The sequence below is a fragment of the Nilaparvata lugens genome, chromosome 5 (assembly GCF_014356525.2).
Source record: "Nilaparvata lugens isolate BPH chromosome 5, ASM1435652v1, whole genome shotgun sequence".
Lineage (NCBI taxonomy): Eukaryota > Metazoa > Arthropoda > Insecta > Hemiptera > Delphacidae > Nilaparvata > Nilaparvata lugens.
Window position 1 is genome coordinate 9009638 of NC_052508.1, and position 21377 is coordinate 9031014.

A 21377-nucleotide genomic window follows, 5' to 3' on the forward strand; every position below is an offset into this window, starting at 1 on the left:
GAATAAAACATGCATAATACATGGAACTATGCTCTTCCAGGGCGAATCGCGTTGCTCAACAAAATTCCATTTTTCATAGGCTAGAAATAGTGCAACCATCCAATTCAATAAATTCAATTCAATTTTATTAAGCCAAAGCACTTTACAACTATGGAGGAGTGTTTCCAGTTGTTTGGATGAGTTATTGGACTTTTCAAAATCATGGACTTTATTTTGTTTTCTCATATATAGACATTGTTTTTATATAATTTATTATATAAAACTTTTTGGTATGTCACATTCTGCTGAACAATGCTCCATAATGTAGTGTTTATTGTGATTTAATAAAAAAAAACTGGACCTGTCAACAGGTATTGAAAAATACAGAAATTAAATAGAATTACAGGAGCTTACAAAAATGTAGCAAATGTTACATAAAATTATAGCATTCTTCTACACTTTACATACAAACAACTGATATTATACAGTTCAACAAATTACAACATCCTATCATTTTAAAACTCTTCAACACTATAACATGCCTTGAAGGCATGGTTATTTTTCTGAAATGTATTAGTTAACACCCAAGCTTGAAACCAGTTTTAAAACTGCAATAGCGTTCCCATTATGATTTTGTGTAAACCATTAATATTACTACATCACCTTTGAAACTAAAAATAGGGTGTATAGGTTAGAAAGCGATGATATATTCATTCATCAATAATAATAATAACATATAATCATAATATAATGATTGGAATGAGTGCCGTTTCAACGTAAATGATTGATTCTTGACTATTGAAAAATATCTATCTATTCAGTCTTATTGATCACTTTATGTGGTGTGTCTGTACAGAGATATCTCCCTCTCTCTTGTCTCTCTCTCTCTCTCTCTCTCGTCTCCCTCTTGTCACTCTCTCTCGTCTCTCTCTTGTCTCTCTCTCTCTCTCTCTCTCTCTCGTACTGTGTGAGCTTCATTTGCTGATGGAACTGCTTGAACGTTATTGATGAATGATATGAATGCTGACTATTAGTTTGCAGCAGTTACCATAGTTTGTTATTTCTTGCTATATCTTGTTTCATAACGTTTCTCAACTTTATTTATCATTGTGTGTTGTGTGAATACAGAGACAGTATCCTATGTGAGCTTCCTGCTTTGATGGAGCTGCTGGAGCGTTGGCTGGTGGAGCAGGCCGGTGTCAAGCAGGTGGAAGACAGCCTACAGGAACGCCACCACCAGATGGCTCTGCTCAAAGACGCCGAAGCGCATGCGCAGCATCATAGTCTCTATTCGCTGCCCACCAGGTGAGCATTCACTATCAATGTATTCTTAAAAACAATGAATAGACTATAGTGAGGTCCACGTTATAATGGCAGTGTTTAACAATGGTATTGCTATCCTTGTCTATCGTTCCTAGATGGTATCCTTCATACCTAGGTGGTATAAATTTATATTGAGTGGGATTTCCACCCAAATTATTAATGTTTCTTTTGAATAATCTGACATTGTCTAATGCAATTTTGTAATTGTTCTTTGTCAAAAAATAAATTATTATTATTATTATTCAACAACGCGGATAGTGCTATCTCTTTCTCGCTTTGCTCTGTTGCCAGGTTGTCAATGTAGAATTGAAATTAAATAGAATAATTAACAAAATATTTCATGAAAATACATTATGAAATTATTGAAAAATATAATTTATTGCTTAATAAAATATGTCTCATTATTTTAAACGAGACTGATCAGTTGATATTGCATCAATAAACCTGTATCAGCTACCGTCTATAGAAGGCATTGACAACACAGAGGATCGGCAACGTTGTTCTCCTATCTCTCTCCACTGCCATTATAACGTGGACCTCACTATAGGAGGTAACCCGTGCTATAGAGAATATACAAATCTTCTATAAGTTATCTCTGTTTTTCCCTGTTTCTTCTATAAGTTTTTTCTAATCTGTATTAGAGAAAGCTCTGTTCGGTTGTGCTTTTATTTGTTGTGTAAACTTTGAATCACAAATTGGATAAATCTGTTTTAATTATTAAATTAAAATCTAAAAGTTATCTCTGTTTTTTCTGCTTCATTTTTAAGTTTTTTATAAACTGTATTAGAGAAAGCTCTGTTTGGTTGGTCTTTTATTTGTTGCGTTAACCTCAATCACAAATTGGATAAATCTGTTCTAATTATTTAATTAAAATTAATTGATTAATAACAATGAAAATGGACTTATATTCATCCTCGGTAAATTCAGAATCTTTATGTAAAATTGCAAGTTAATCAGTTAATTAGTTCATTGCTTGCTTGCATTAGTGATAATGCATCAATTGTGTATTTCCTGTCATGTACATTCCGGGTCCTGTAGCTTTGCCTATCGGCGAAGGGCCACCAGACTACAATACTACCCATTCCAAACCATCGAACATTTTTCAAAATGTATCTTCCCATAAGCAACAGATGTCCCTTTGTGTCTTCTCAAAACCAACGTGTTGCATCCGAAAAGATACACAAGGACAACACATTTTAGCACAACACAGCCTATCAGCTTACATGCGTTGAACATTCTCTTTCCATTGTTGGTGATACTTTGCAACTCTCTCATTCATGAAGAATCTCTGTGTGTAGGAGCTTCCTCTACTTAGGGATCCAGGGTCTCTGAAGCCTGATGTTTTTGCAAAGCCGTGAATATCACCCCGCGAACCATACCTTGCTTAATAGCTTTTCAAAGTCATGTAGGCAAAGCTAAGGGACGCGTACTGTACCAACCAACACCTTCCATTAAAATATTGATAAACTTATTCCCACTCATAAATACTTGGTCAAGAATTGGTTAGAATATTCTTTCAATAATAATTAATATCCTTTCTTGAATTGTCATTGAATATATATGATTAATTTTATTTTCTCCAATCGTAAATAAATATGAGCATTTTACATAAATGTTGTTTATGCTATTATTCAGGTATGCAGCTTTCGTGACGTCATCAGAGGCAGCCAGCAAAGCTCGCACGGGATTGGAGGAGAAAGTGGCCGAGTGTCAGGCGGCATTGGCACAGTTCCAGATGGCTAGTGCCTGTATCACAGGTAAACTATAAACTAGTAGTTCTATGAACAGTAGACCTCGCGCACTTGCAAACCTCATCCTCCTATAATACTCCAGAATAAATTCTGTCATGTCCTGTCGGCGAGAAATAGATGTGAAAACGCCTAATGTTTTTACATGTTTTTCTCGCCGACACGACATGACAGAATTTATTCTGATGTACAGTATTAGAGGAGGCTGAGTTTTATAACGCGAGGTCTACTGTTCATAGAAGTAATCGACAATGTTAATCAACATCGGTAATGTCGATGGGGTTGTGTAAATCATATTTTGTAATACCAAAAAGCTAATTTCCTACGAGACATACTGTCAACTGGTCAGCCTGAGTTGAAAGCAGATAAAGGTTGAGAGAAAATACTATGTTACTTTGAGTTATCAATTGTATGAGTCATTGCATGCAATTAACTAGTAGTCGTATCTGTGAACAGTATACCTTGCGCAGTCATAAACCACAGCCTCATCCTATACTGTCCATCACAGTAAATTCTGTCGTGTCGTGTAGTGTCGGCGAGATATCGGTGTGTGATTGGGTTGGTGTATCAACAATGCTTATCATCAAAAAAATTACTTCTTACTACTACTAAATGATTACTTTGTAAATAACTACTATCATCGAAAGCTGAACGAGTTGAAAGCAGAGAAAGGTCGGGAGAAAATACTATCTATTTTACTTCGAGTGTTATCAATTGTGATAATTTGCTTTTAATTGATAATCCACTCACCAGCTAATCATGAATAATTCTTTAGAGCTTGTTCACATGACAGCGATTTGTGCTCGGTTGTCGCTTGATTGGCAAATCGCTCGGTTTGCCAGCCTCGTACACATGACAGCGATTCATGAGCGGTTTACGCTCGCTCATGATAAATAATTACTACAACATCTATGTACTCAATCTTTATTGATCAATCTATATTACTCAATAATTTATTGCTCGTTTTCTATTGATCACCAAAAGTTTACAGTGGTTATTGCTTTTTTTCTCTCTCAACTTCGGCTGACGGCAGAAAATGTCAAGCTAAATGAACTTTGAACACTTATTGATATCATCAAGATATACTAATTATTATATACATTTAATATCAATACTGCTATAATATTGTCATGTAAATAAAGTTCTTTTCTTTCTTTCTTTCTTTCTACTCAATCTTTATCACTATATTACTCTAATATTACTGCTTCTTACATTATTCATATTACTGTGTGTAGAATATTATCATGCTGGTGTTATTTAAAAAAAAATCAAATACATAATGAAATTATGTAGCTATATAGGTACTAGCCCTAGCACTCCATGTCCCAAATGCACTTTCATTTCGCATTTGCAAAATTTTCATTTCGCAAAGGATTCTAGGCCTACTTCCATATTCCTACTATGAACTACTTGAAACTAAAGTGAACTAGATACTACTATGAACTATGATCCTCTCCAAACTTACTTAAACTGAACTGAAAATTGTAATAGAATAAATTTTAATTGAACTGAAATTGTAATAGAATGTGCACTATGTGAACTGCTCTGCTCGAAACCGCTCGGTTGACTGAAGACATGTGTACGCTCTCATGCCTGCTCTAGTATATCGAGCCGCCCGGCAACCGAGCGACAACCGAGCGGTTGGACTGGAGACTACAACCGCCGCGATTCGCCGGCTACTACTAAAACGGAGCGTTGCATGTGTACGGCACCTTGTGTTTCCTGGCAATCGCTCGGTTGGTCAACCGCGCGACAACCGAGCGTAAATCGCTGTCATGTGAACAGGCTCTTAGTCTTGATATTCAGCAAACCACCCATCCACACACTGTTCAATTTTGCAACCTCTCATAATTCTTTATAAAAGAATAATAAAAATATGTTTAAAGAGACCCATAAGATATCCAACCGAAGTATTGTATAGAGAATTTGGCGTTTTTAGTGTTGATACCCTATTTGAAATAAATCTTTTGAAGTTTGTGTATTTAAGACGTTCAGAGTTTCCAGTTATGGATGAACATGTATATTCCACTCGTCGAAATCTTGCTAATAAATTAAAAGAACCCTTTACAAGAAGTAGAGTGGCCTCCTTACATGCTTTTGCTAAGGGACCACGACTTTTCAATAAACTGAAATCAGATATATCAGATGCACCCAGTTACAATTTGTTTAAGAATAGACTTAATCGCTTCTATGAAGAAAAACGTTTAATAGAGGTGTAATATTATTTACATTTTTTGCTGTCTTCATTCAAATGTAATTTATTGTTAAAGATTCATAATCCCATCTTGTGAAAAGCACACTGATTATTGTATAAAATTTACTTTATTGTTTGATACCTCAAAATTGTTATTGTATTATAATTAAGTTGACTCAACTAGAGAGCGAGACATCCCTCAACACAGGTTTAGCCTAAAGAGGGATGCACTGTGGTTTTTTCTGTTACATGCTTAATATTATTATCTATGTTCAATTATTATGCTTAAGGTATGTATTTGTATTACCAATTGTAATGTTCAACCATTATGTTTAATGTATGTATTTGTATTACAAATTATTGTAAAAATGCAGTGAAATAAACGAATTATCTATTTGTGTTGTTATTTGTGAAAATATTGTTGTTTTCAAAGATAGAAATCATTTGTTTTGAATTGCCAGGCCCACAACTCAGCCAATGGATGAGCGAAGTGGCGGCACGGCCTTCTAAAGAGAGCTACTCGTGTGTGTTCGACCTGATCAAGGAGTTTCTGGCCAACGCCGGACAGCGAGAGATGGTGCAGCAGTGTGCGCAGTGCGAGACCGATCTGAGCGATTTGTGCGCACAGCAGAGTCAGCTGACCACCGCCTGTCTGGAGTTGTTGGGCCAGTATGGCGCTGTTGCCAGGTTGTATCCGGTGTCGTATCTGGCTAAGCACAGGAGTACTCTGTATCTCGGCTGGGGTAGACGGCTGTTGGAGGAGATGTCGTTGCAGAGGTGTGTAGCTTTATTTATTTATTCAATCATTCAGAATTACCAACTTACAGAAAAATACCACAGGTTTATAAGCCCAAAACGGTTCCAATTCTAATTTATGCAACAGTCCAAATGTAGCTGGGTTATGTGTCACTTTAATTTTCTTCAATTACACACTCAATTTACAATTCAAAACACACAGAAATCATTTTAAATTGAATTAAATTAATTACAAATAGTTGAAAAATTCAAAACTTGGTAAATTATAAAATTTTGAGACCGAAAAGACAAACACACTATTTGAAAAATATCCATGCTTATCATAGAGAGAAGATAGCATAAGAAGATATCCCATGATGTTGTGTATGAAGTTGAGATGATACTGTATAATGTGTGGTGATACTGTATCATATTGTGTTGATACTGTATCATGTTGTGTTCATACTGTATCATGTGTGGTTATACTGTATCATTTATGGTAATACCATATAGAAAAGATAGCATAAGAAGATATCCCATGGTGTTTTGTATCAAGTTGAGATGTTACTACTGTATCATGTGTGGTGATACTGTAACATATTGTTTCCATACTGTATCATGTGTTGTGATACTGTAACATATTGTTTTTATACTGTATCATGTGTGGTGATACAGTAGCATATTGTTTTCGTACTGTATCATGTGTGATGATACTGTATCATATTGTTTTTATACTGTATCATGTGTGGTGATACTGCCTCATTTATGGTGATACTATATCATTTATGGTGATACCATAGAGAAAAGAGAGCATAAGAAGATTCTCCATGGTGTTGTGTATCAAGTTGAGATGTTACTACTGTATCATATTGTGTTCATATTGTATCATGTGTGGATACTCGTTGGGTGGCTCGATGGAGTAAGTGATAACGCGCCGGTCTAATGATCAAGAGAACCCAAGTTCGAATCTCGACCAGGACAAAAGTTCTTGACGGCAGCACAATCACATAGATACGGCCACCCCGTCTTTCGGATGAGACGATAAGTCGTCGGTCCCGACTACCTGAAAAGTAGTCGTCATCTCTCATCATCATCCCTCTCACTCATTACCCACGCACAAGCCTAAGAGCTTATGTGGGCATCACCCTCAGTATTATTATTATCTTCACAATTTTTCAAATGAGTAGGAAGCCTTCTAATAAATTTAAGGCCTATTATGTTGGTTTTTACTCAAAGAGAGCTGTTCTGTGATACATTGAAGCATAGTGAATATATTCATTCATACCAAAAGATAGCATAAGAAGATAAATCATGGTGTTGTATATCAAGTAGAGATGATACTGTATCATATTGTGTTCATACTGTATCATGTGTGTTGATACTGTATCATGTGAGGTTATACTGGAACTTAGTGTTTTCATACTGTATCATATTGTGGTTATACTGTATCATTTATGGTAATACCTTAAAGAAAAGATAACATAAGAAGATAATCATGTGTGAAATTCTCAATACAGCAACAATTGATCATTTGACAATGTAATTTGAACACAATATCTGGAACACAAATTTTGACTCTGCAGCTTCAATATTGAAAATCCTCATCCCTAACCCATGTGCTAAAAAAGGTGGACAAGTTGACACTTGTTGCTGTATTGAGAATTTCACACTCAACACTAGAGCTGTTATAACAATTGATGGATAGCAAAAAATGTTAAAATAATACATGAAATTGAAGAGCATTGAATCCTCTACAACCCAACGTTCAGTACTTATTTTCTCGATGCATTGTTGTTGAGTAATAAGCCCTGAAAGTGCTAAAAGTTGGAAGAAAAACTGTCTTTTCAAGGATTTCACACTTTTAAAAGCGAATATCTTGAAAGGATAACTAAAGGAGATATCACTAAACCTCACTGAACAAAACTTGTAAATTTATCTAGCTTCATTTTTCTTCAATTAGTCATGTCGCTGAAATGCATTGCTCTCAAGATACATGCGTGTAAGCCAGAAATGAAAAAAAACGCAAATTTCTCATCCCTTAAGCACAAGGGGTAGGGGTGAGGACTTTTAATATGTTTATCTTCTAAGTAGTCCAAGGTCTGGCCTGCGAAGTCAAAAATTGTGTTCCAAACATTCCCTCCAAATTCCCCTGTCAATCGATGTATTGTTTCTTAAAAAAGCTGCGGGGTCAAAAATTGTGTTCCAAACATTCCCTCCAAATTCCCCTGTCAATCGATGTATTGTTTCTTAAAAAAGCTGCGGGGTCAAAAATTGTGTTCCAAACTTTTCCTTCTATTTCGTTGACTGGACTATATGCCAAATTTTACTGTTTGTTCAAGTACTTATTTTCCGAGAAGCTATGTGATGCTGGTAGTCTCTCATACTTTGCCGTTCTCACACTCTCACTTGTCCAAGACAGTAAGGACCAGACCACATAAAAAATCTAGATACTAGTTCTAGCTGTTACATCATTATCAACAATCTCCTTTGATGATTTCAATTTCATTTATTTTTTTATTTATTGAATTACTTGATTATCCATTTACTCATTTATTTATTTATCTATTCAATTTGATATGTGCACAGATGCGAACAAGTGCTGGCCGAAGCAAAACTCTCGCTGAGTTCGCCACCTGCTTTGGACAGTCCCTCCTGCCAGCAGGTGTTGAGCTATTCACTTGGCCTGCTCCGCGCCTTGACCGAGGCTCGAGTCCAGCTGAAGAAATGGCAGTCTGCGACTGTGGCCACACCTGCAGCCGGTGAGACGCGGCTGGCAGACGCGGAAGCGGCCGCAAGGAAGGTGACGCTCAAGAATGCGCTCGCCGCCGAACTGGTCATCGTCTCCGCCTTGTGTGGCTTCAACAAGCGGTTTCTCATGATGGAGGCGGCTGCTTCTGGTATGTCTATTTATTTATTCATCTATATTTTTATTTATATTGTTTTACAGATTTAATGTTTTTTTATTAATTTGTTATCTGGCGCTATTTCATCGTTTTTATTGATTTATAATCCATCGATTTGTCTCGGTTTTTATTGACCAGAGCCAGGAAATATAAAAACCAGTTCTAAGCTTATTGAACTTTCCAACTATCCTCTATCTCTAACCTAGAGCCTCTCTAACTATCTACTGTGCACCGCTCGTAATTTGGCCTCTGTTCTGAAAGGAATGCAGTCGATCTATTTTTGACGTATGTCACTGGAGAGCCAGGCAGCAACTATCTGAGCACTCATTGGTCGATTATTGTAGCCTGCTTGCTTCTCTGCGCATGCGCTGATAGTTTGTTTACCATAGCATAGCCATAGAATACATAACCAACAATTTGATGTTTGATAACCATTCATTAAATGATTTTTTCTCTATAGAAACTTTGAGAGTAATGGAATAAAAGAAATTCACACTTTTCTAGACGGTAAGTTTGTAAAACAGCCTATCTTCATTCACGCAGCTAGTAAACGACACATTTTACTGTAATCAACTTTATATGTGCGCGCCAAAAGATTGAACCATCGATTTAGAAATGGTGTTCCATGGGAACATTTTGCAATAGTCACGTGATGGAACAATTTACTGTACACAGAACGTACACACTGTGGTCTATTTGCCTTCGCCAAATTTAATGGAGTAATTTCCATCCCACCAAATTTGTAATTTAACCAGCGATCTAAAAGTAAAATTACATCTTAACATTTTTAGTCGTTACATTAATGTTTTTTTAGTACCGCTTTATTATTGAGCAGGGTTTGTAGTCACACTACAGAGTTGTCAACAACATGGCGCCACTCATTCATTTCCCTCAGACCTCAGAGGCCATCTTACGAGCGGTGGACAGTACTCCTTTACCCAAATGACTTGAAACAGGACAGCCTCTCTAAATTACTTGGCTAGCCTCTCTAACTACCTAATCCTCTAACTACATTCTCCATCAGAAATTATTCTCCTCTTTCAAACATGACCAATTTCATTTCAAATGCATAATAAATACATTAATATAACACAAAAAATATATTATACATTAGAAAGTTATAATAGATATAACAATGAAATCCAAATAGATTTTCTAATAAAATAAAAATACAGTAAGTTAGGTTAAAACTTACTAAAATAGTGCAAGTAATTATTATTATATAAAAAAGGTTTTATGTTGTCTCATAAAGATGTTATTATGTAGATTCTAAATTCAGTTTTCGTGCATTTATGGAATAAATCTATGATTTAGTTTCTTCGAGAGTACATTTGAATAGCTAGCCTCTGTAGCTACCCACTCCTCTATCTAAATGCATTTCCAACTCATTCATTTATTTATTATTCATTAATAATCATTGGGAAGAATCCCATCTGACAGGTAACTTGTCAGTAATAATACTTATACTATAATACATACAATCAAAATAATAAAATATTTATTCAGGTATCAAGTGTCAAGTATCATTAAGGATGGTTATGATTTATATTATATATTTAAAAAAATCAATTTTCTTGTGAATAAAATTCTGTGATTGCGTATAGGCTTTTCTCTAATAACATTTTTTTGACTGCCTGTTTGAATAGAATGACTGATTCAATGTTTCGAATGTCTGTTGGCAGCCTTTTATAGAGTCCCATTCCGGAATAAAATGGAGTTTTTTCAAAAGCTACATTTCTATGAATTGGAAATGCAATAATATTTCTATTTCGAGTATTATATACCTACTACCTACTCTTCTAGCTGCAATCTCCTCTTGTGAAGACATTAGTAGTAAATAAGACAGCTGAAGATGAGGCTGGTTGTGCCACGAAGTATATAATAATAAGAAGTTTTTGAAAATTTCTTTTTGTGCTTTCAGTATGGAAAAAAAACACAACATCTTGCACAATTCAACTGTAATGCTTAGACCCATTAATTGAGTAATTAATAAACTTTGTTACCTTTTGCAGGTGCCGGTGATAGCCTGGTAGACCTGACCTCACGAGAAGGAGACTGGTTCCTGGATGACATGTATCTAATCACCGGCTCTGTGTCGAAACTGCTCTCACTTCTTCCAGATCCCACTGATGCCAGACTCAAACTGGCCTTGGAGTGTGCGGCCATGGCTCACAATCAGTACAAGGGATTACAGGTGAACCTTCAATATAAATTTGGATTATTGATCAATTCATTTATTTATTGTATGAAACACTATAATCATTATATAATTATGACATTGGAGGAAAAACTAGGCTGGGCCTGTATATTTCTCTCCGAAAACTTTGAAAAAATGTTAATGTTGTCCAAAGGTTAAGGTTATGAAATCGCCCACTGCTTCGTCAATGGATTTTCGGTCTAGGAATAATGATTTGAAAATTTTGAATTTTGAAGCTTGACGTAACATGAATCACAATTGAGTTTATTGATATGATAATTATGGAGACTAAAAAATATGGTTAGACTGTTTAGGCAAGCCCATCAGAAAACTTGTTCATGCACCTATAGTGAGATCCACGTTATCATTGTCTAACATTGACTATCTTTGTCTATCATTCGACAAAGCAGATAGCGCTATCCTCTACTTCCTCCGCACTTTACCCAGATTGTTTTTAACAATGTATAAATATAATATTCAAGTATTTGTACACAATGTGATGAATAAATAATTAATTAATAACATTATTTTGATTTTGCTATAATATTGATCAATGTTTTCTGCAATGAAGATTTTGATTTTATTTGAACTAGCGTTAGCGAGTTCTCACTTTTAACTTACTGAAGGCCAAAGTCGTTGTCCGTCAAATCAAATCAAATTTAATTTATTTAAGTAGTTGCACATAAAAGACAAGCTTCACAACATTGAATCGTCACAATCAATGACAAACACAGAAAGTACAATAGTGCAAGGAGGAGACGTCAAAGAAAAAACACTGCCTTTAGGAGCACCCCCTGGGAGAAAGATTACAATACAGCAGTAAGTTCTTGAGCGAGTTCTCCAACCCAGGGGTCACTAGTTGATTTATAGTTGTTAAGTGTTGGGAAATTCCTGTGCAAAAGTGTGGAACAATTAGATTGAATGTTCCTGTTTCCATTCCCAGGAACTGAATATCAACTGAAAAATGTGGACCAATTTGGTATGTACTAAAATGTGGATCGATTAAATTGAATGTTAGTATTTTAATTTGTAGGAGCTGAACATGAACTTCACGAATATAATTTTGCCGGAAGCACTGCAGATAATCCAACGCGAAGACGAGAGTGCTGTAGAGTTGATTGCAAAGTTCAAGCAAGTGGTCAACAGTTCTCCACTGCCTCTGTGTGATCTACTCTCTCAGTTGCAACTCCATTTGGAATGTGTAATCATGGGAATTAAGGTGAGCTTTTGTATTTTCTCTCTCTCAGCTGCACCTGCATTTGGGATATGTCATTATAGGAATTAAGGTGAGCATTTAATGGTCACTGAACAATGTTTATTCATATAGTGAGGTCCACGTTATAATGACAGTGTTTGATTAGCTATTGTATTGCTATCCTTTTCTATCATTCAACAAAGCGGATAGCGCTATCTCTTTCTCGCTATGCTCTGTTGCCAGATCTTCTTTTAACAATGAAGAATTAATAATTCATTAACAAAATATTTTATCTTAATTATGAAAATCCACTATGAAAAATATATTTTCTTGCTTGATAAAATATAATTGATTGTTTAAAACGAGAATGAACAGTTGATATCACATCAATAAACCTGTATCAGCTACCGTCTATAGAAGGCATTGACAAGACAGAGGATCGGCAACGTTGTTCTCGTATCTTTCTCCACTGCTATTATAACTTGGACCTCGCTATAGGAAACATTCGTGCATACTGTAAGATGCAGCAGTAGTCAAGGTTTGCATTGAATTTCTCCTAAACTTTACAAACTTTGTTTAAATTTCTCTGAAACGATACAAACTTTGTTCAATTTCCTACTAAAATGTCCAAACTTTGTCAAAATTTCTCTGAAACTGTCCAAACTTTGTTCAATTTCCTACTAAAATGTCCAAACTTTGTTCAATTTCCCACTAAAATGTCCAAACTTTGTTAAAATTTCTCTGAAACTGTCCAAACTTTGTTAAATTCCCTCTTAAACTTCCATATTTTGTTGAAAAGTAACTTAACCTAACCTAAACTTTGCTAAATTCTCTCCTAAACTAAGCTCCAGTGAGTCCGGTTTAAATATATTCGTTCCGCTATGAAGTGCTTCTTTCTCCCAGGTGCTATATTGATAGTATTATAGTATATTATAGTGAGATACACTGTGAGCTTTCAGCAGTGATTGCATACAAAGAATTTTATTCGAAAAGAAAATAATTAGAAAAGAAAGTGAATCTCACCAAATATAATAATAATTTCTCTGGATGTTGGACGACACATCCAGAGGAATTTATTCATAAATTCATACATTACATATTTTTTTCATACATTTTCAATAATAATCTTATAACAATATTCAAGGTTTACAAAATGATACCTCACTATATAATATATGTGTCGAGGTTATCATCAAATTAATACTAATTTATGCTACTACAGATAATACAAAAATTCCAAAAAATCTAAAACTATATCTATTACCTTAAGCATCACCTAGTACAAAGATACTAAACCGAGGTATATATCAGGGAGTTGAATACTAAACTCTGTCTATCTTTCTAGGTACAGTAACGCCTTCAAATAATCACATCAGGCTATAATAACTATCTTATTTTCTCCAGGGCTACTCTTGAATATAAATAGAAATGAGAAATCTAAGTACCCTTTTTAAATTGTTCAATCAATAATGGCATTATATACCCGAAACTTGTCATGGTTGAACAATTTTAAAAGGGTTCTTAGATTTCAAATTTTTACTCCTATAATAACTATTTATGTATTAAGAGCGTAGGGGTGTGATCACATTGAATGCGGATATGTGCATGTGCAAGTCAGCCGAAAAACAAAATCTGGAAAGTGTAATTGAAACACGTTGTGACTTGCATGTAGCTGCTCACACTGAACGCAACCAGCAAGTGCACGCGTTCAGTGTCAGTGTTCCTATTGCTCATTCCAGATTTTGTTTCTCATCTGGGCGCTTGGTCATGCATAATTAAGCGTACACTTGAGCATCCAATGTGATCACACCCTAATGGCGCTGAATCCCTGGTGCCCTGATAAGTATTTTCCAAACGAATAATCTATTGATGGAAATAAATTGGAATTTACGTTTGTTCAAATGCTAATTAATAAATAGTTACTAAAAGTTCTGTGAACAGTAGACGTCGCGCAGTTATAAACCACAGTCTCCTCTAATACTGTCCATCAGAGTGAATTATGTCCTTGTTTGTTTGTTTGTTTGTTTGTTTGTTTGTTTTTAATATCTTCCCAGAGACTCTTTAACAGAGTATGAGAATTACTCCTAAATAATTCCTGTCCTGTCGTGTCGGCGAGATAGATATCGTTACATAAACGACTAATGGCTGTTTGGGTTGTATCGACAATGTAATTTTAATAAATTGATGTTAACAGCTATGTACTATCATCAAAAGCTTACCGAGTTGAAAGCAGAGAAAAGTCGGGAGAAAATACTATACTTTTTCAAGTTCACTGCATGCAATTAATAGTCCACACAACAGCTGTTTTTTCACCAAGTTACATTGAGATATTAAATTGCATGCAATTTATAATCCACTCGACAGCTTATTTATGATGAATAATTCTATAGTCTTATTTTTACTTGGCGTACTCTTATTAATATACTCTATTATTAATATTGGCGTATGAAGGAGGCCTCTTTTTCCTTTTATATTATCCTTGAAATGCAAAATTTCCAAAAACCTTGTATATTCGTCGAAAAAGGAACATATTCAAAATATGAACAATTCAAAAAGGAACATACCTATCAAATTTCATGAAAATCTATTACCGTGTTTCGTCGTAAATGCGGAACATAAAAACATAAAGAGAAGTGCAAACCCGTCGACTTGAATCTTAGACCTCCCTTCGCTCGGTCAATTATTAAACGAAGATCCCAATTAAATGCTGTAAATCACCTTGAAGACTTCTGCTACTGCAAATATTGACAACAGTGTAAACAGCAAGATTGAAATTCGATGAGCTCTACTATAAAAAAATTATATTTGTGAGCTCGGGGTTAATTTATTGTATTTTTTCTACGTTATTTTGTTTTTTAAATGTATAAATTTGTGCATTCATTGTTTCAGTCGAGCAACGAGCACTGTCGCCAGATAGTGGCCGACCTTCGTGCCGGCTACGAGCCGCTGGTGACGTCATCGTGCGGCAGTGACAGCGATCAGCTGTCGCCCGGTCTTATGCTGCTGATGGGCTTCAACGGCCTTTTCGAGAATCTGGCCATCGGCAACCAGACGCTGATCACGGCGTTGACGCGACTGCAGACGCCGGCCGTCTGGCGGACGGTCGATCAAGTGCGCGAGGCCAAGTCGCTTGCTGTGAGTACAAATTAAATCTGTATTCATCACAAAAACATGATAACAATGATAATGTTTATGAAACAAGCATTGGTTTGGTTTTGAAGTATCTAAATTTAAAAATCTACTTTGTGAGAATAATTGAGGACTGAACATTTTGTGAAGTGAACAACTACGAGACTTGGACTAAGTGTAACACTTCCTCCGTAAACAAAGCCATAGTGCATTCTGGTGACGTCAGCACAGGTATAGTGAGGTCCACCTTATAATGGTAGTGGAGAAAGATAGGAGAAAAACTTTGCCTATCCTCTCTGTCTTGTCAATGCCTTCTATAGACGGTAGCTGATACAGGTTTATTGATGTAATAGTAAATGGTTATTCTCGTTTAAAATAATTAATTATATTTTATCAAGCAAGAAATTATATTTTTCGATAATTCCATAATTAAGATAAAATATTTTGTTTATCAATTAATAATTCTGCATTGCTAAAAGACGATCTGGTTTTAGAGCAAAGCGAGAAAGATATAGCGCTATCCGCTTTGTTGAATGATAGACAAGGATAGCAATATCATAGCTAATCAAACACTGCCATTATAGAGTGGATCTCACTATAGAAGAAAAAATAAGAGAATGTGTGAGAAGCATTGATATCATTTTTATATGGAATGCGGACTGTTTGGAGTGAATGTAATTATAATATATTTGAAGGTGCATATAAAAGAGTAAACAGACTTATGCGCCACTAACACGTCTGCTGATGCTATCCTTATTATACTGGGTGATTATAAAAGGACTTTACAACTTTGAAAGCACAAAAATATCTACTGAAATTACTTACAGAATTGAGAAATGTGTTATTTTGTTACAAAACACTTCAAGTTTAAGGTGTAGGTGTTATCTTGGTTCGATGCGACTGAATTTTTCAATTCTGTAAGTAATTTCAATAAATATTTATGTGATTTCAAAGTTGTAAAGTCCTTTTATAATCACCCAGTATTTGTATTTGTACAGAAACCGTAAAGTACAGATATAACGAGAAGCATAGCACCAGCTAATGAAAAGCGAAATGCTCGTGTTCGTGGCGCTTGAGTCTGTACGCACCTATTCAAGAAAGGACAGTTTTTGGCTGAGCCTGTTGGTCATTTCTACATCGCCTGTAACTTTCATGTTTATTAGTATTTTGTAATAAATAATTATTTTTAAAAACCTGGTTGGTTATTCCCAATGTCTTTAGATAGAGGTCATGTAACACCAATGTTAATTTTGGAGCGAGACACAATATGTCTATCCCATAATATACTAGTAGTAGACCTCACGCAGTTTTCTCATCCACAAGTAGGCTACCTGTTCACCGGCTTCTCCAGACATCTGTGTAATGCATGCAATGAATAATCCACTTGTCAGCTGATTGATTATGAATAATTCTATAGTCTGATTAACCCTATCTTCAGAGTAGATTATATGTATAGTGATATCAGAGTATGGAGGAAATTCCTTTCCCTTTCATAATTATTATCCGTAAAAGCAAAATTTAAAAAAAAACCTGTGTATACTTCGACGCGCAGTTAAAAAGGAATATTCCTGCCAAATCTCATAGAATTCTTTCAACGCGTTTGGCTGTAAATGTGTTACATATATACATACAGATAAAAGAAAATCCGAGTTAAAACATAGACCTCACTGCGTTCGGTTAAGCATCAAAATATACTATACTATGCATACTATAATACTAGCCTATATTCTTCATACTAACATAGAGAAACAATAGCATATGTAGATATCCCATGGTATAGGGCGTTTATGTCGCAACTTTTACTGTTATCTCAAGCCGATAGTCCACGTAGTTTTTTCCCGTGAAGCTTTATGACGCTGGTAGTCTCTCATATTGTGCCGTTCATACACTCTCACCCGGTCAAACAGTAAAAATTGACAGTAATCGGCTTGAGATAACAGTAAAAGTTGCGACATAAATGCCCCATACCATGGGATATCTACTTACGCTATTGTTTCTCTATGATACTAATAACACTTCAGCTGTTCATCAGCTCAGCAAGTGAAAAAACTTCTTAAGCAACAAAAGGCTTCCTACAATTGTATTTACAATGAACTTTGTTCTTCTATGGAGGGAGAATGACAGGACATTTATTGAGGAAGATTCAGAAATGGGGCAATGAGTGGCTAGCCGCGTGTCCAAACCTCTTTCTACATACCTTAGTTACTCCAGTTGTTTAACTTGTTTTGTCTATTCTCGAATGATTACTATACTCATAGAATATTTTGGCAATAAATTTCAACTTCAACTAACGAATCTGCTTTTGGCCCGCAGGGAACAATCTTCGACGCGGAACCGCGCTCGGTACTGGAGGACATCTTCATGGTGCGTCGCCTGCAGACGATGCACGAGCTGTTTGACTTGTGCGTGGAGTGTGCGGCTGGCTTCCGGGGTGGCAATCAGGTGGCTTCCGAACCGCACGACGACGAGCGACTCAACCGCACCATCAGACGGTTCACGGCCGACTATGTCAGCCATCAGTTGCTGGGTGTGTTCTCTCACACGCTCGCTCTCACTCTGTGTCTCATGTTGGAGAAGATCGGACTCGATGTCACAGGTGAGTGTGTGGAGACTGACCGAATACATATTAGATATTAGTTTAAACAGTCCTATACAGGTGTCCCACGGAAGGTGTAACAACAGAAGACTATGAATTTTTACTTTCCAATTTTTACTTTTATCATAGGGAAGGAAAACATTGCTTTCCGAAAAAAATAAGGTACCCAAATTTCTCAATTTCTATATGTTTTAAGGTCCCCTGAGTCCAAAAAAGTGGTTTTTGAGTATTTTACTGTATGTGTGTGTGTTTGTGTATGAGTGTATGTGCGTCTGTGTACGCGATATCTCATCTCCCAATTGACGGAATCACTTGAAATTTGGAACTTAAGGATCCGACACAAACAATTTCAATCAAATGCAATTCAAGATGGCGGCTAAAATGGCAAAAATGTTGTCAAAAACAGGGTTTTTCGCGATTTTCTCGAAAACGGCTTCAACGATTTTGATTAAATTCATACCAAAAAAAGTCATTGATAAGCTCTATCAACTGCTACAAGTCCCATATCTGTAAAAATTTCAGGAGTTCCGCCCCATCTATGCAAAGTTTGATATTAGATTCTCAATTATCAGGATTCAGATACAATTTAAACAAAAAAAAAGTGGAATAGATTTAGCATGAAAATCTCTACAATTAATGTTTAGTAACATTTTCACCTAAAATTGAAAATAAGCTCGAAATACGAGAAAATGTGATTATCCAATTGCAAACTGTTGGCAACTGTTGATTCTTTTAAGTGATTCACTATGAAGAGATAGCAGACCTCGTATGTCTCCAGCATTATTGTCCTGTCACCAGCTGGCTCAGATCTTTGTTTATAAGTAGACTTGAGATGCGCGTAAACACTAGTGTCATGTGATCAATTTTCATAACGGCAAGGAAAGTTGTGTGAGTACGCCACACCAGATTTTTTTCTCTTTTGATTGTCATTAAAACTAGTCTCAGATATCAACCATTAATATTAATTTCACTATGAAAAACTATAAAACTTCAGTTCATCCAGTGATGGTCCAAGTAGTTGAGAGCAGTACAAATTATATAGTCTGCGTACAGTATCACAAATTAATATTAAACTAGTTCAAAAGACTTTTTTCTCTTCAGCCTCCTGGTAAGATCTTCGTTCTGTAGTAGTTGGATAACCTCAGGGTTGACATGATGATAGAGTCTCGACTCATGCTGTATGGAAAATCGATTTATCTCACTGGCCACAAAAAATGCGTGGATCTCCATGCCATTCACTGTGTACGTTCTGTGTACAGTAAATAGTTCCAGTTCCAATCGTAAATTGTTCCATCACGTGACTAGTGCAAAATGTTCCCATGGAACGCCATCTCAAAATCGTTGGTTCAAGCTTTTGGCGCGCACATATAAAGTTGATTTACACTAAAATGTGTCGTTTACTAGCTGCGTGAATGAAGAAAGGCTGTTTCACAAACCTACCGTCTAGAAAAGTGTGCATTTCTTTTATTCCATTACTGTCAAATTTTCTATAGAGCAAAATTCATTTAATGAATGGTTATCAAACATCATATTGTTGGTTATGTATTCTATGGCTATGCTATGGTAAACAAAGTATCAGCACATGCGCAGAGAAGGAAGCAGACTACAATAATCGACCAATGAGAGCTCAGATAGTTGGAACTGTACCAGGTCGGACAATTTACCACGCTTCGACTGTGGGGCAGGATTTTGGAACTGGTACAGAATCTGTCAAAACTCTTCCCATGGAACACGGAACTTTTTACCTGGTAAATTGTGAATCGGACAATTTACCACATTCCATGTACACAAACGGGCCCATTGTTTCTGATGAACCAAGGAGCGTTTACCATATTCCTTAATACTTTATTTTGAAATTTCTGTATCATATTGATGTTACTTTGACCGGCTTATCCCCATAGTTGGATCCTATACGCCCAAATTGGTTTTAAGATTTGGTTGTAGAGAAGGATCTTGTTTTTCAAAGATAGGGTGGATTGGCGACCAAGCAACCAATACATTTTTCCATATTTTATATCAAGCTGTTTTCTTTTGATCTTGATGTGCTTCTCAATAGAATGACAATTTTTAGTGTGCTGTTATTGGTGTCTATTCTGTTTCTTATGGCTGAGATGGCAATCAAAGAGGATTGATTGATTGATTGATTGATTGAGTACTTTATTTATGTAGATTACAATATATACTGTCTTATACACTTATATACAATAGCTTACAATACAGCAAAATTATAGATGAATTTACATGATATAGACTAAGAAAATAATTATTGAACTGTATATGATATGAAAACGCAAGTTGTAATATAATAACTATAGATAATAATTATATTGTTATGCATCTACATAAATTGGCGGAGCTTTGGACATATCAATGTCCATTCTTCGGAAAGAATATTAAAAATATCCTCCCCAGTAACTCTCTACCAGATGTGGGATTAGTAGGGGTAAAGTGAGAGTTCTGGAGAAAAGCTGAAGAAAAGCTGGAGAAAAGCTGCCCCCAAATCTGCCCCAAATCTGATTCTTGGTTCTAACCTTGCCCAATCCAATGTAATCTGATCTAACCTAACCTAGCCATACCCCTAATCTCACAATAAACCTCAAATGAAGATTTCCCACTTTTTTGGAAAAAAAACTAGATCCAGCTTTTTTTTATTTCTTGAATAACTAAGAAACCGTTAATTTTACAAAAAAATTACAAGAGTAACTTTTTCCAGTAAATCTAATAACGAATCCATTGACACCCCATTTGTCAAGATTGAACAAAAAATAAGGATCTCATGGGAAAACTAGATCCAGCTTTTTTCAATTTCTTGAATAACTAAGAAACCGTTAATTTTACAAAAAATCTACAGGAATAACTTTTCCAGTAAATCTAATAACGAATCCATTGACACCCCATTTGTCAAGATTGAACAAAAAATAAGGATCTCATGGGAAAACTAGATCCAGCTTTTTTCAAGTTCTTTAATAACTAAGAAACCATTAATTTTACAAAAAATCTACAAGAATAACTTTTTCCAGTAAATCTAATAACGAATCCATTGACACCCCATTTGTCAAGATTGAACAGAAAATAAGGAAAAATTAGTTCCAATTTCTTGAATAACTAAGAATAATTTTTTTCAGTAAATCCATTATTTGTCAAGGGGATCCTAACTCTGAAACTGAGCAACAAGCATTTTTATGTTGAGACCCTTTCTCAAACCTCAGCACTAAACCCCCCCCCCCACAGGGCGGGTGGTTGGGGGGGGGCTTGACCCTCTGCCTTTAACCAGCTAAGCTTGAACTACTTGAAAACTCACCTCAGGTTGTATTAAACATTTATTATAAAAATAGATCATGAGTGTTGATAAATTTGGTCGATATTTGTATGATAAAG

The 21377-nt window shown here is 35.7% G+C and overlaps 1 protein-coding gene across 1 annotated transcript in view; it reads left to right on the forward strand.

Annotated features, from left to right (window-relative positions):
* LOC111045691 (serine/threonine-protein kinase SMG1-like) overlaps positions 1 to 21377 on the forward strand; it is a 164521-nt gene that overhangs the window by 114023 nt on the left and 29121 nt on the right. The window contains exons 40-47 of the mRNA XM_039429368.1: positions 1108 to 1284; positions 2938 to 3059; positions 5706 to 6021; positions 8566 to 8876; positions 10895 to 11076; positions 12113 to 12298; positions 15164 to 15409; positions 17717 to 17999. Of these exons, the coding sequence (XP_039285302.1) occupies positions 1108 to 1284; positions 2938 to 3059; positions 5706 to 6021; positions 8566 to 8876; positions 10895 to 11076; positions 12113 to 12298; positions 15164 to 15409; positions 17717 to 17999 (1823 nt within the window). The remainder of the gene's footprint in view (positions 1 to 1107; positions 1285 to 2937; positions 3060 to 5705; positions 6022 to 8565; positions 8877 to 10894; positions 11077 to 12112; positions 12299 to 15163; positions 15410 to 17716; positions 18000 to 21377) is intronic.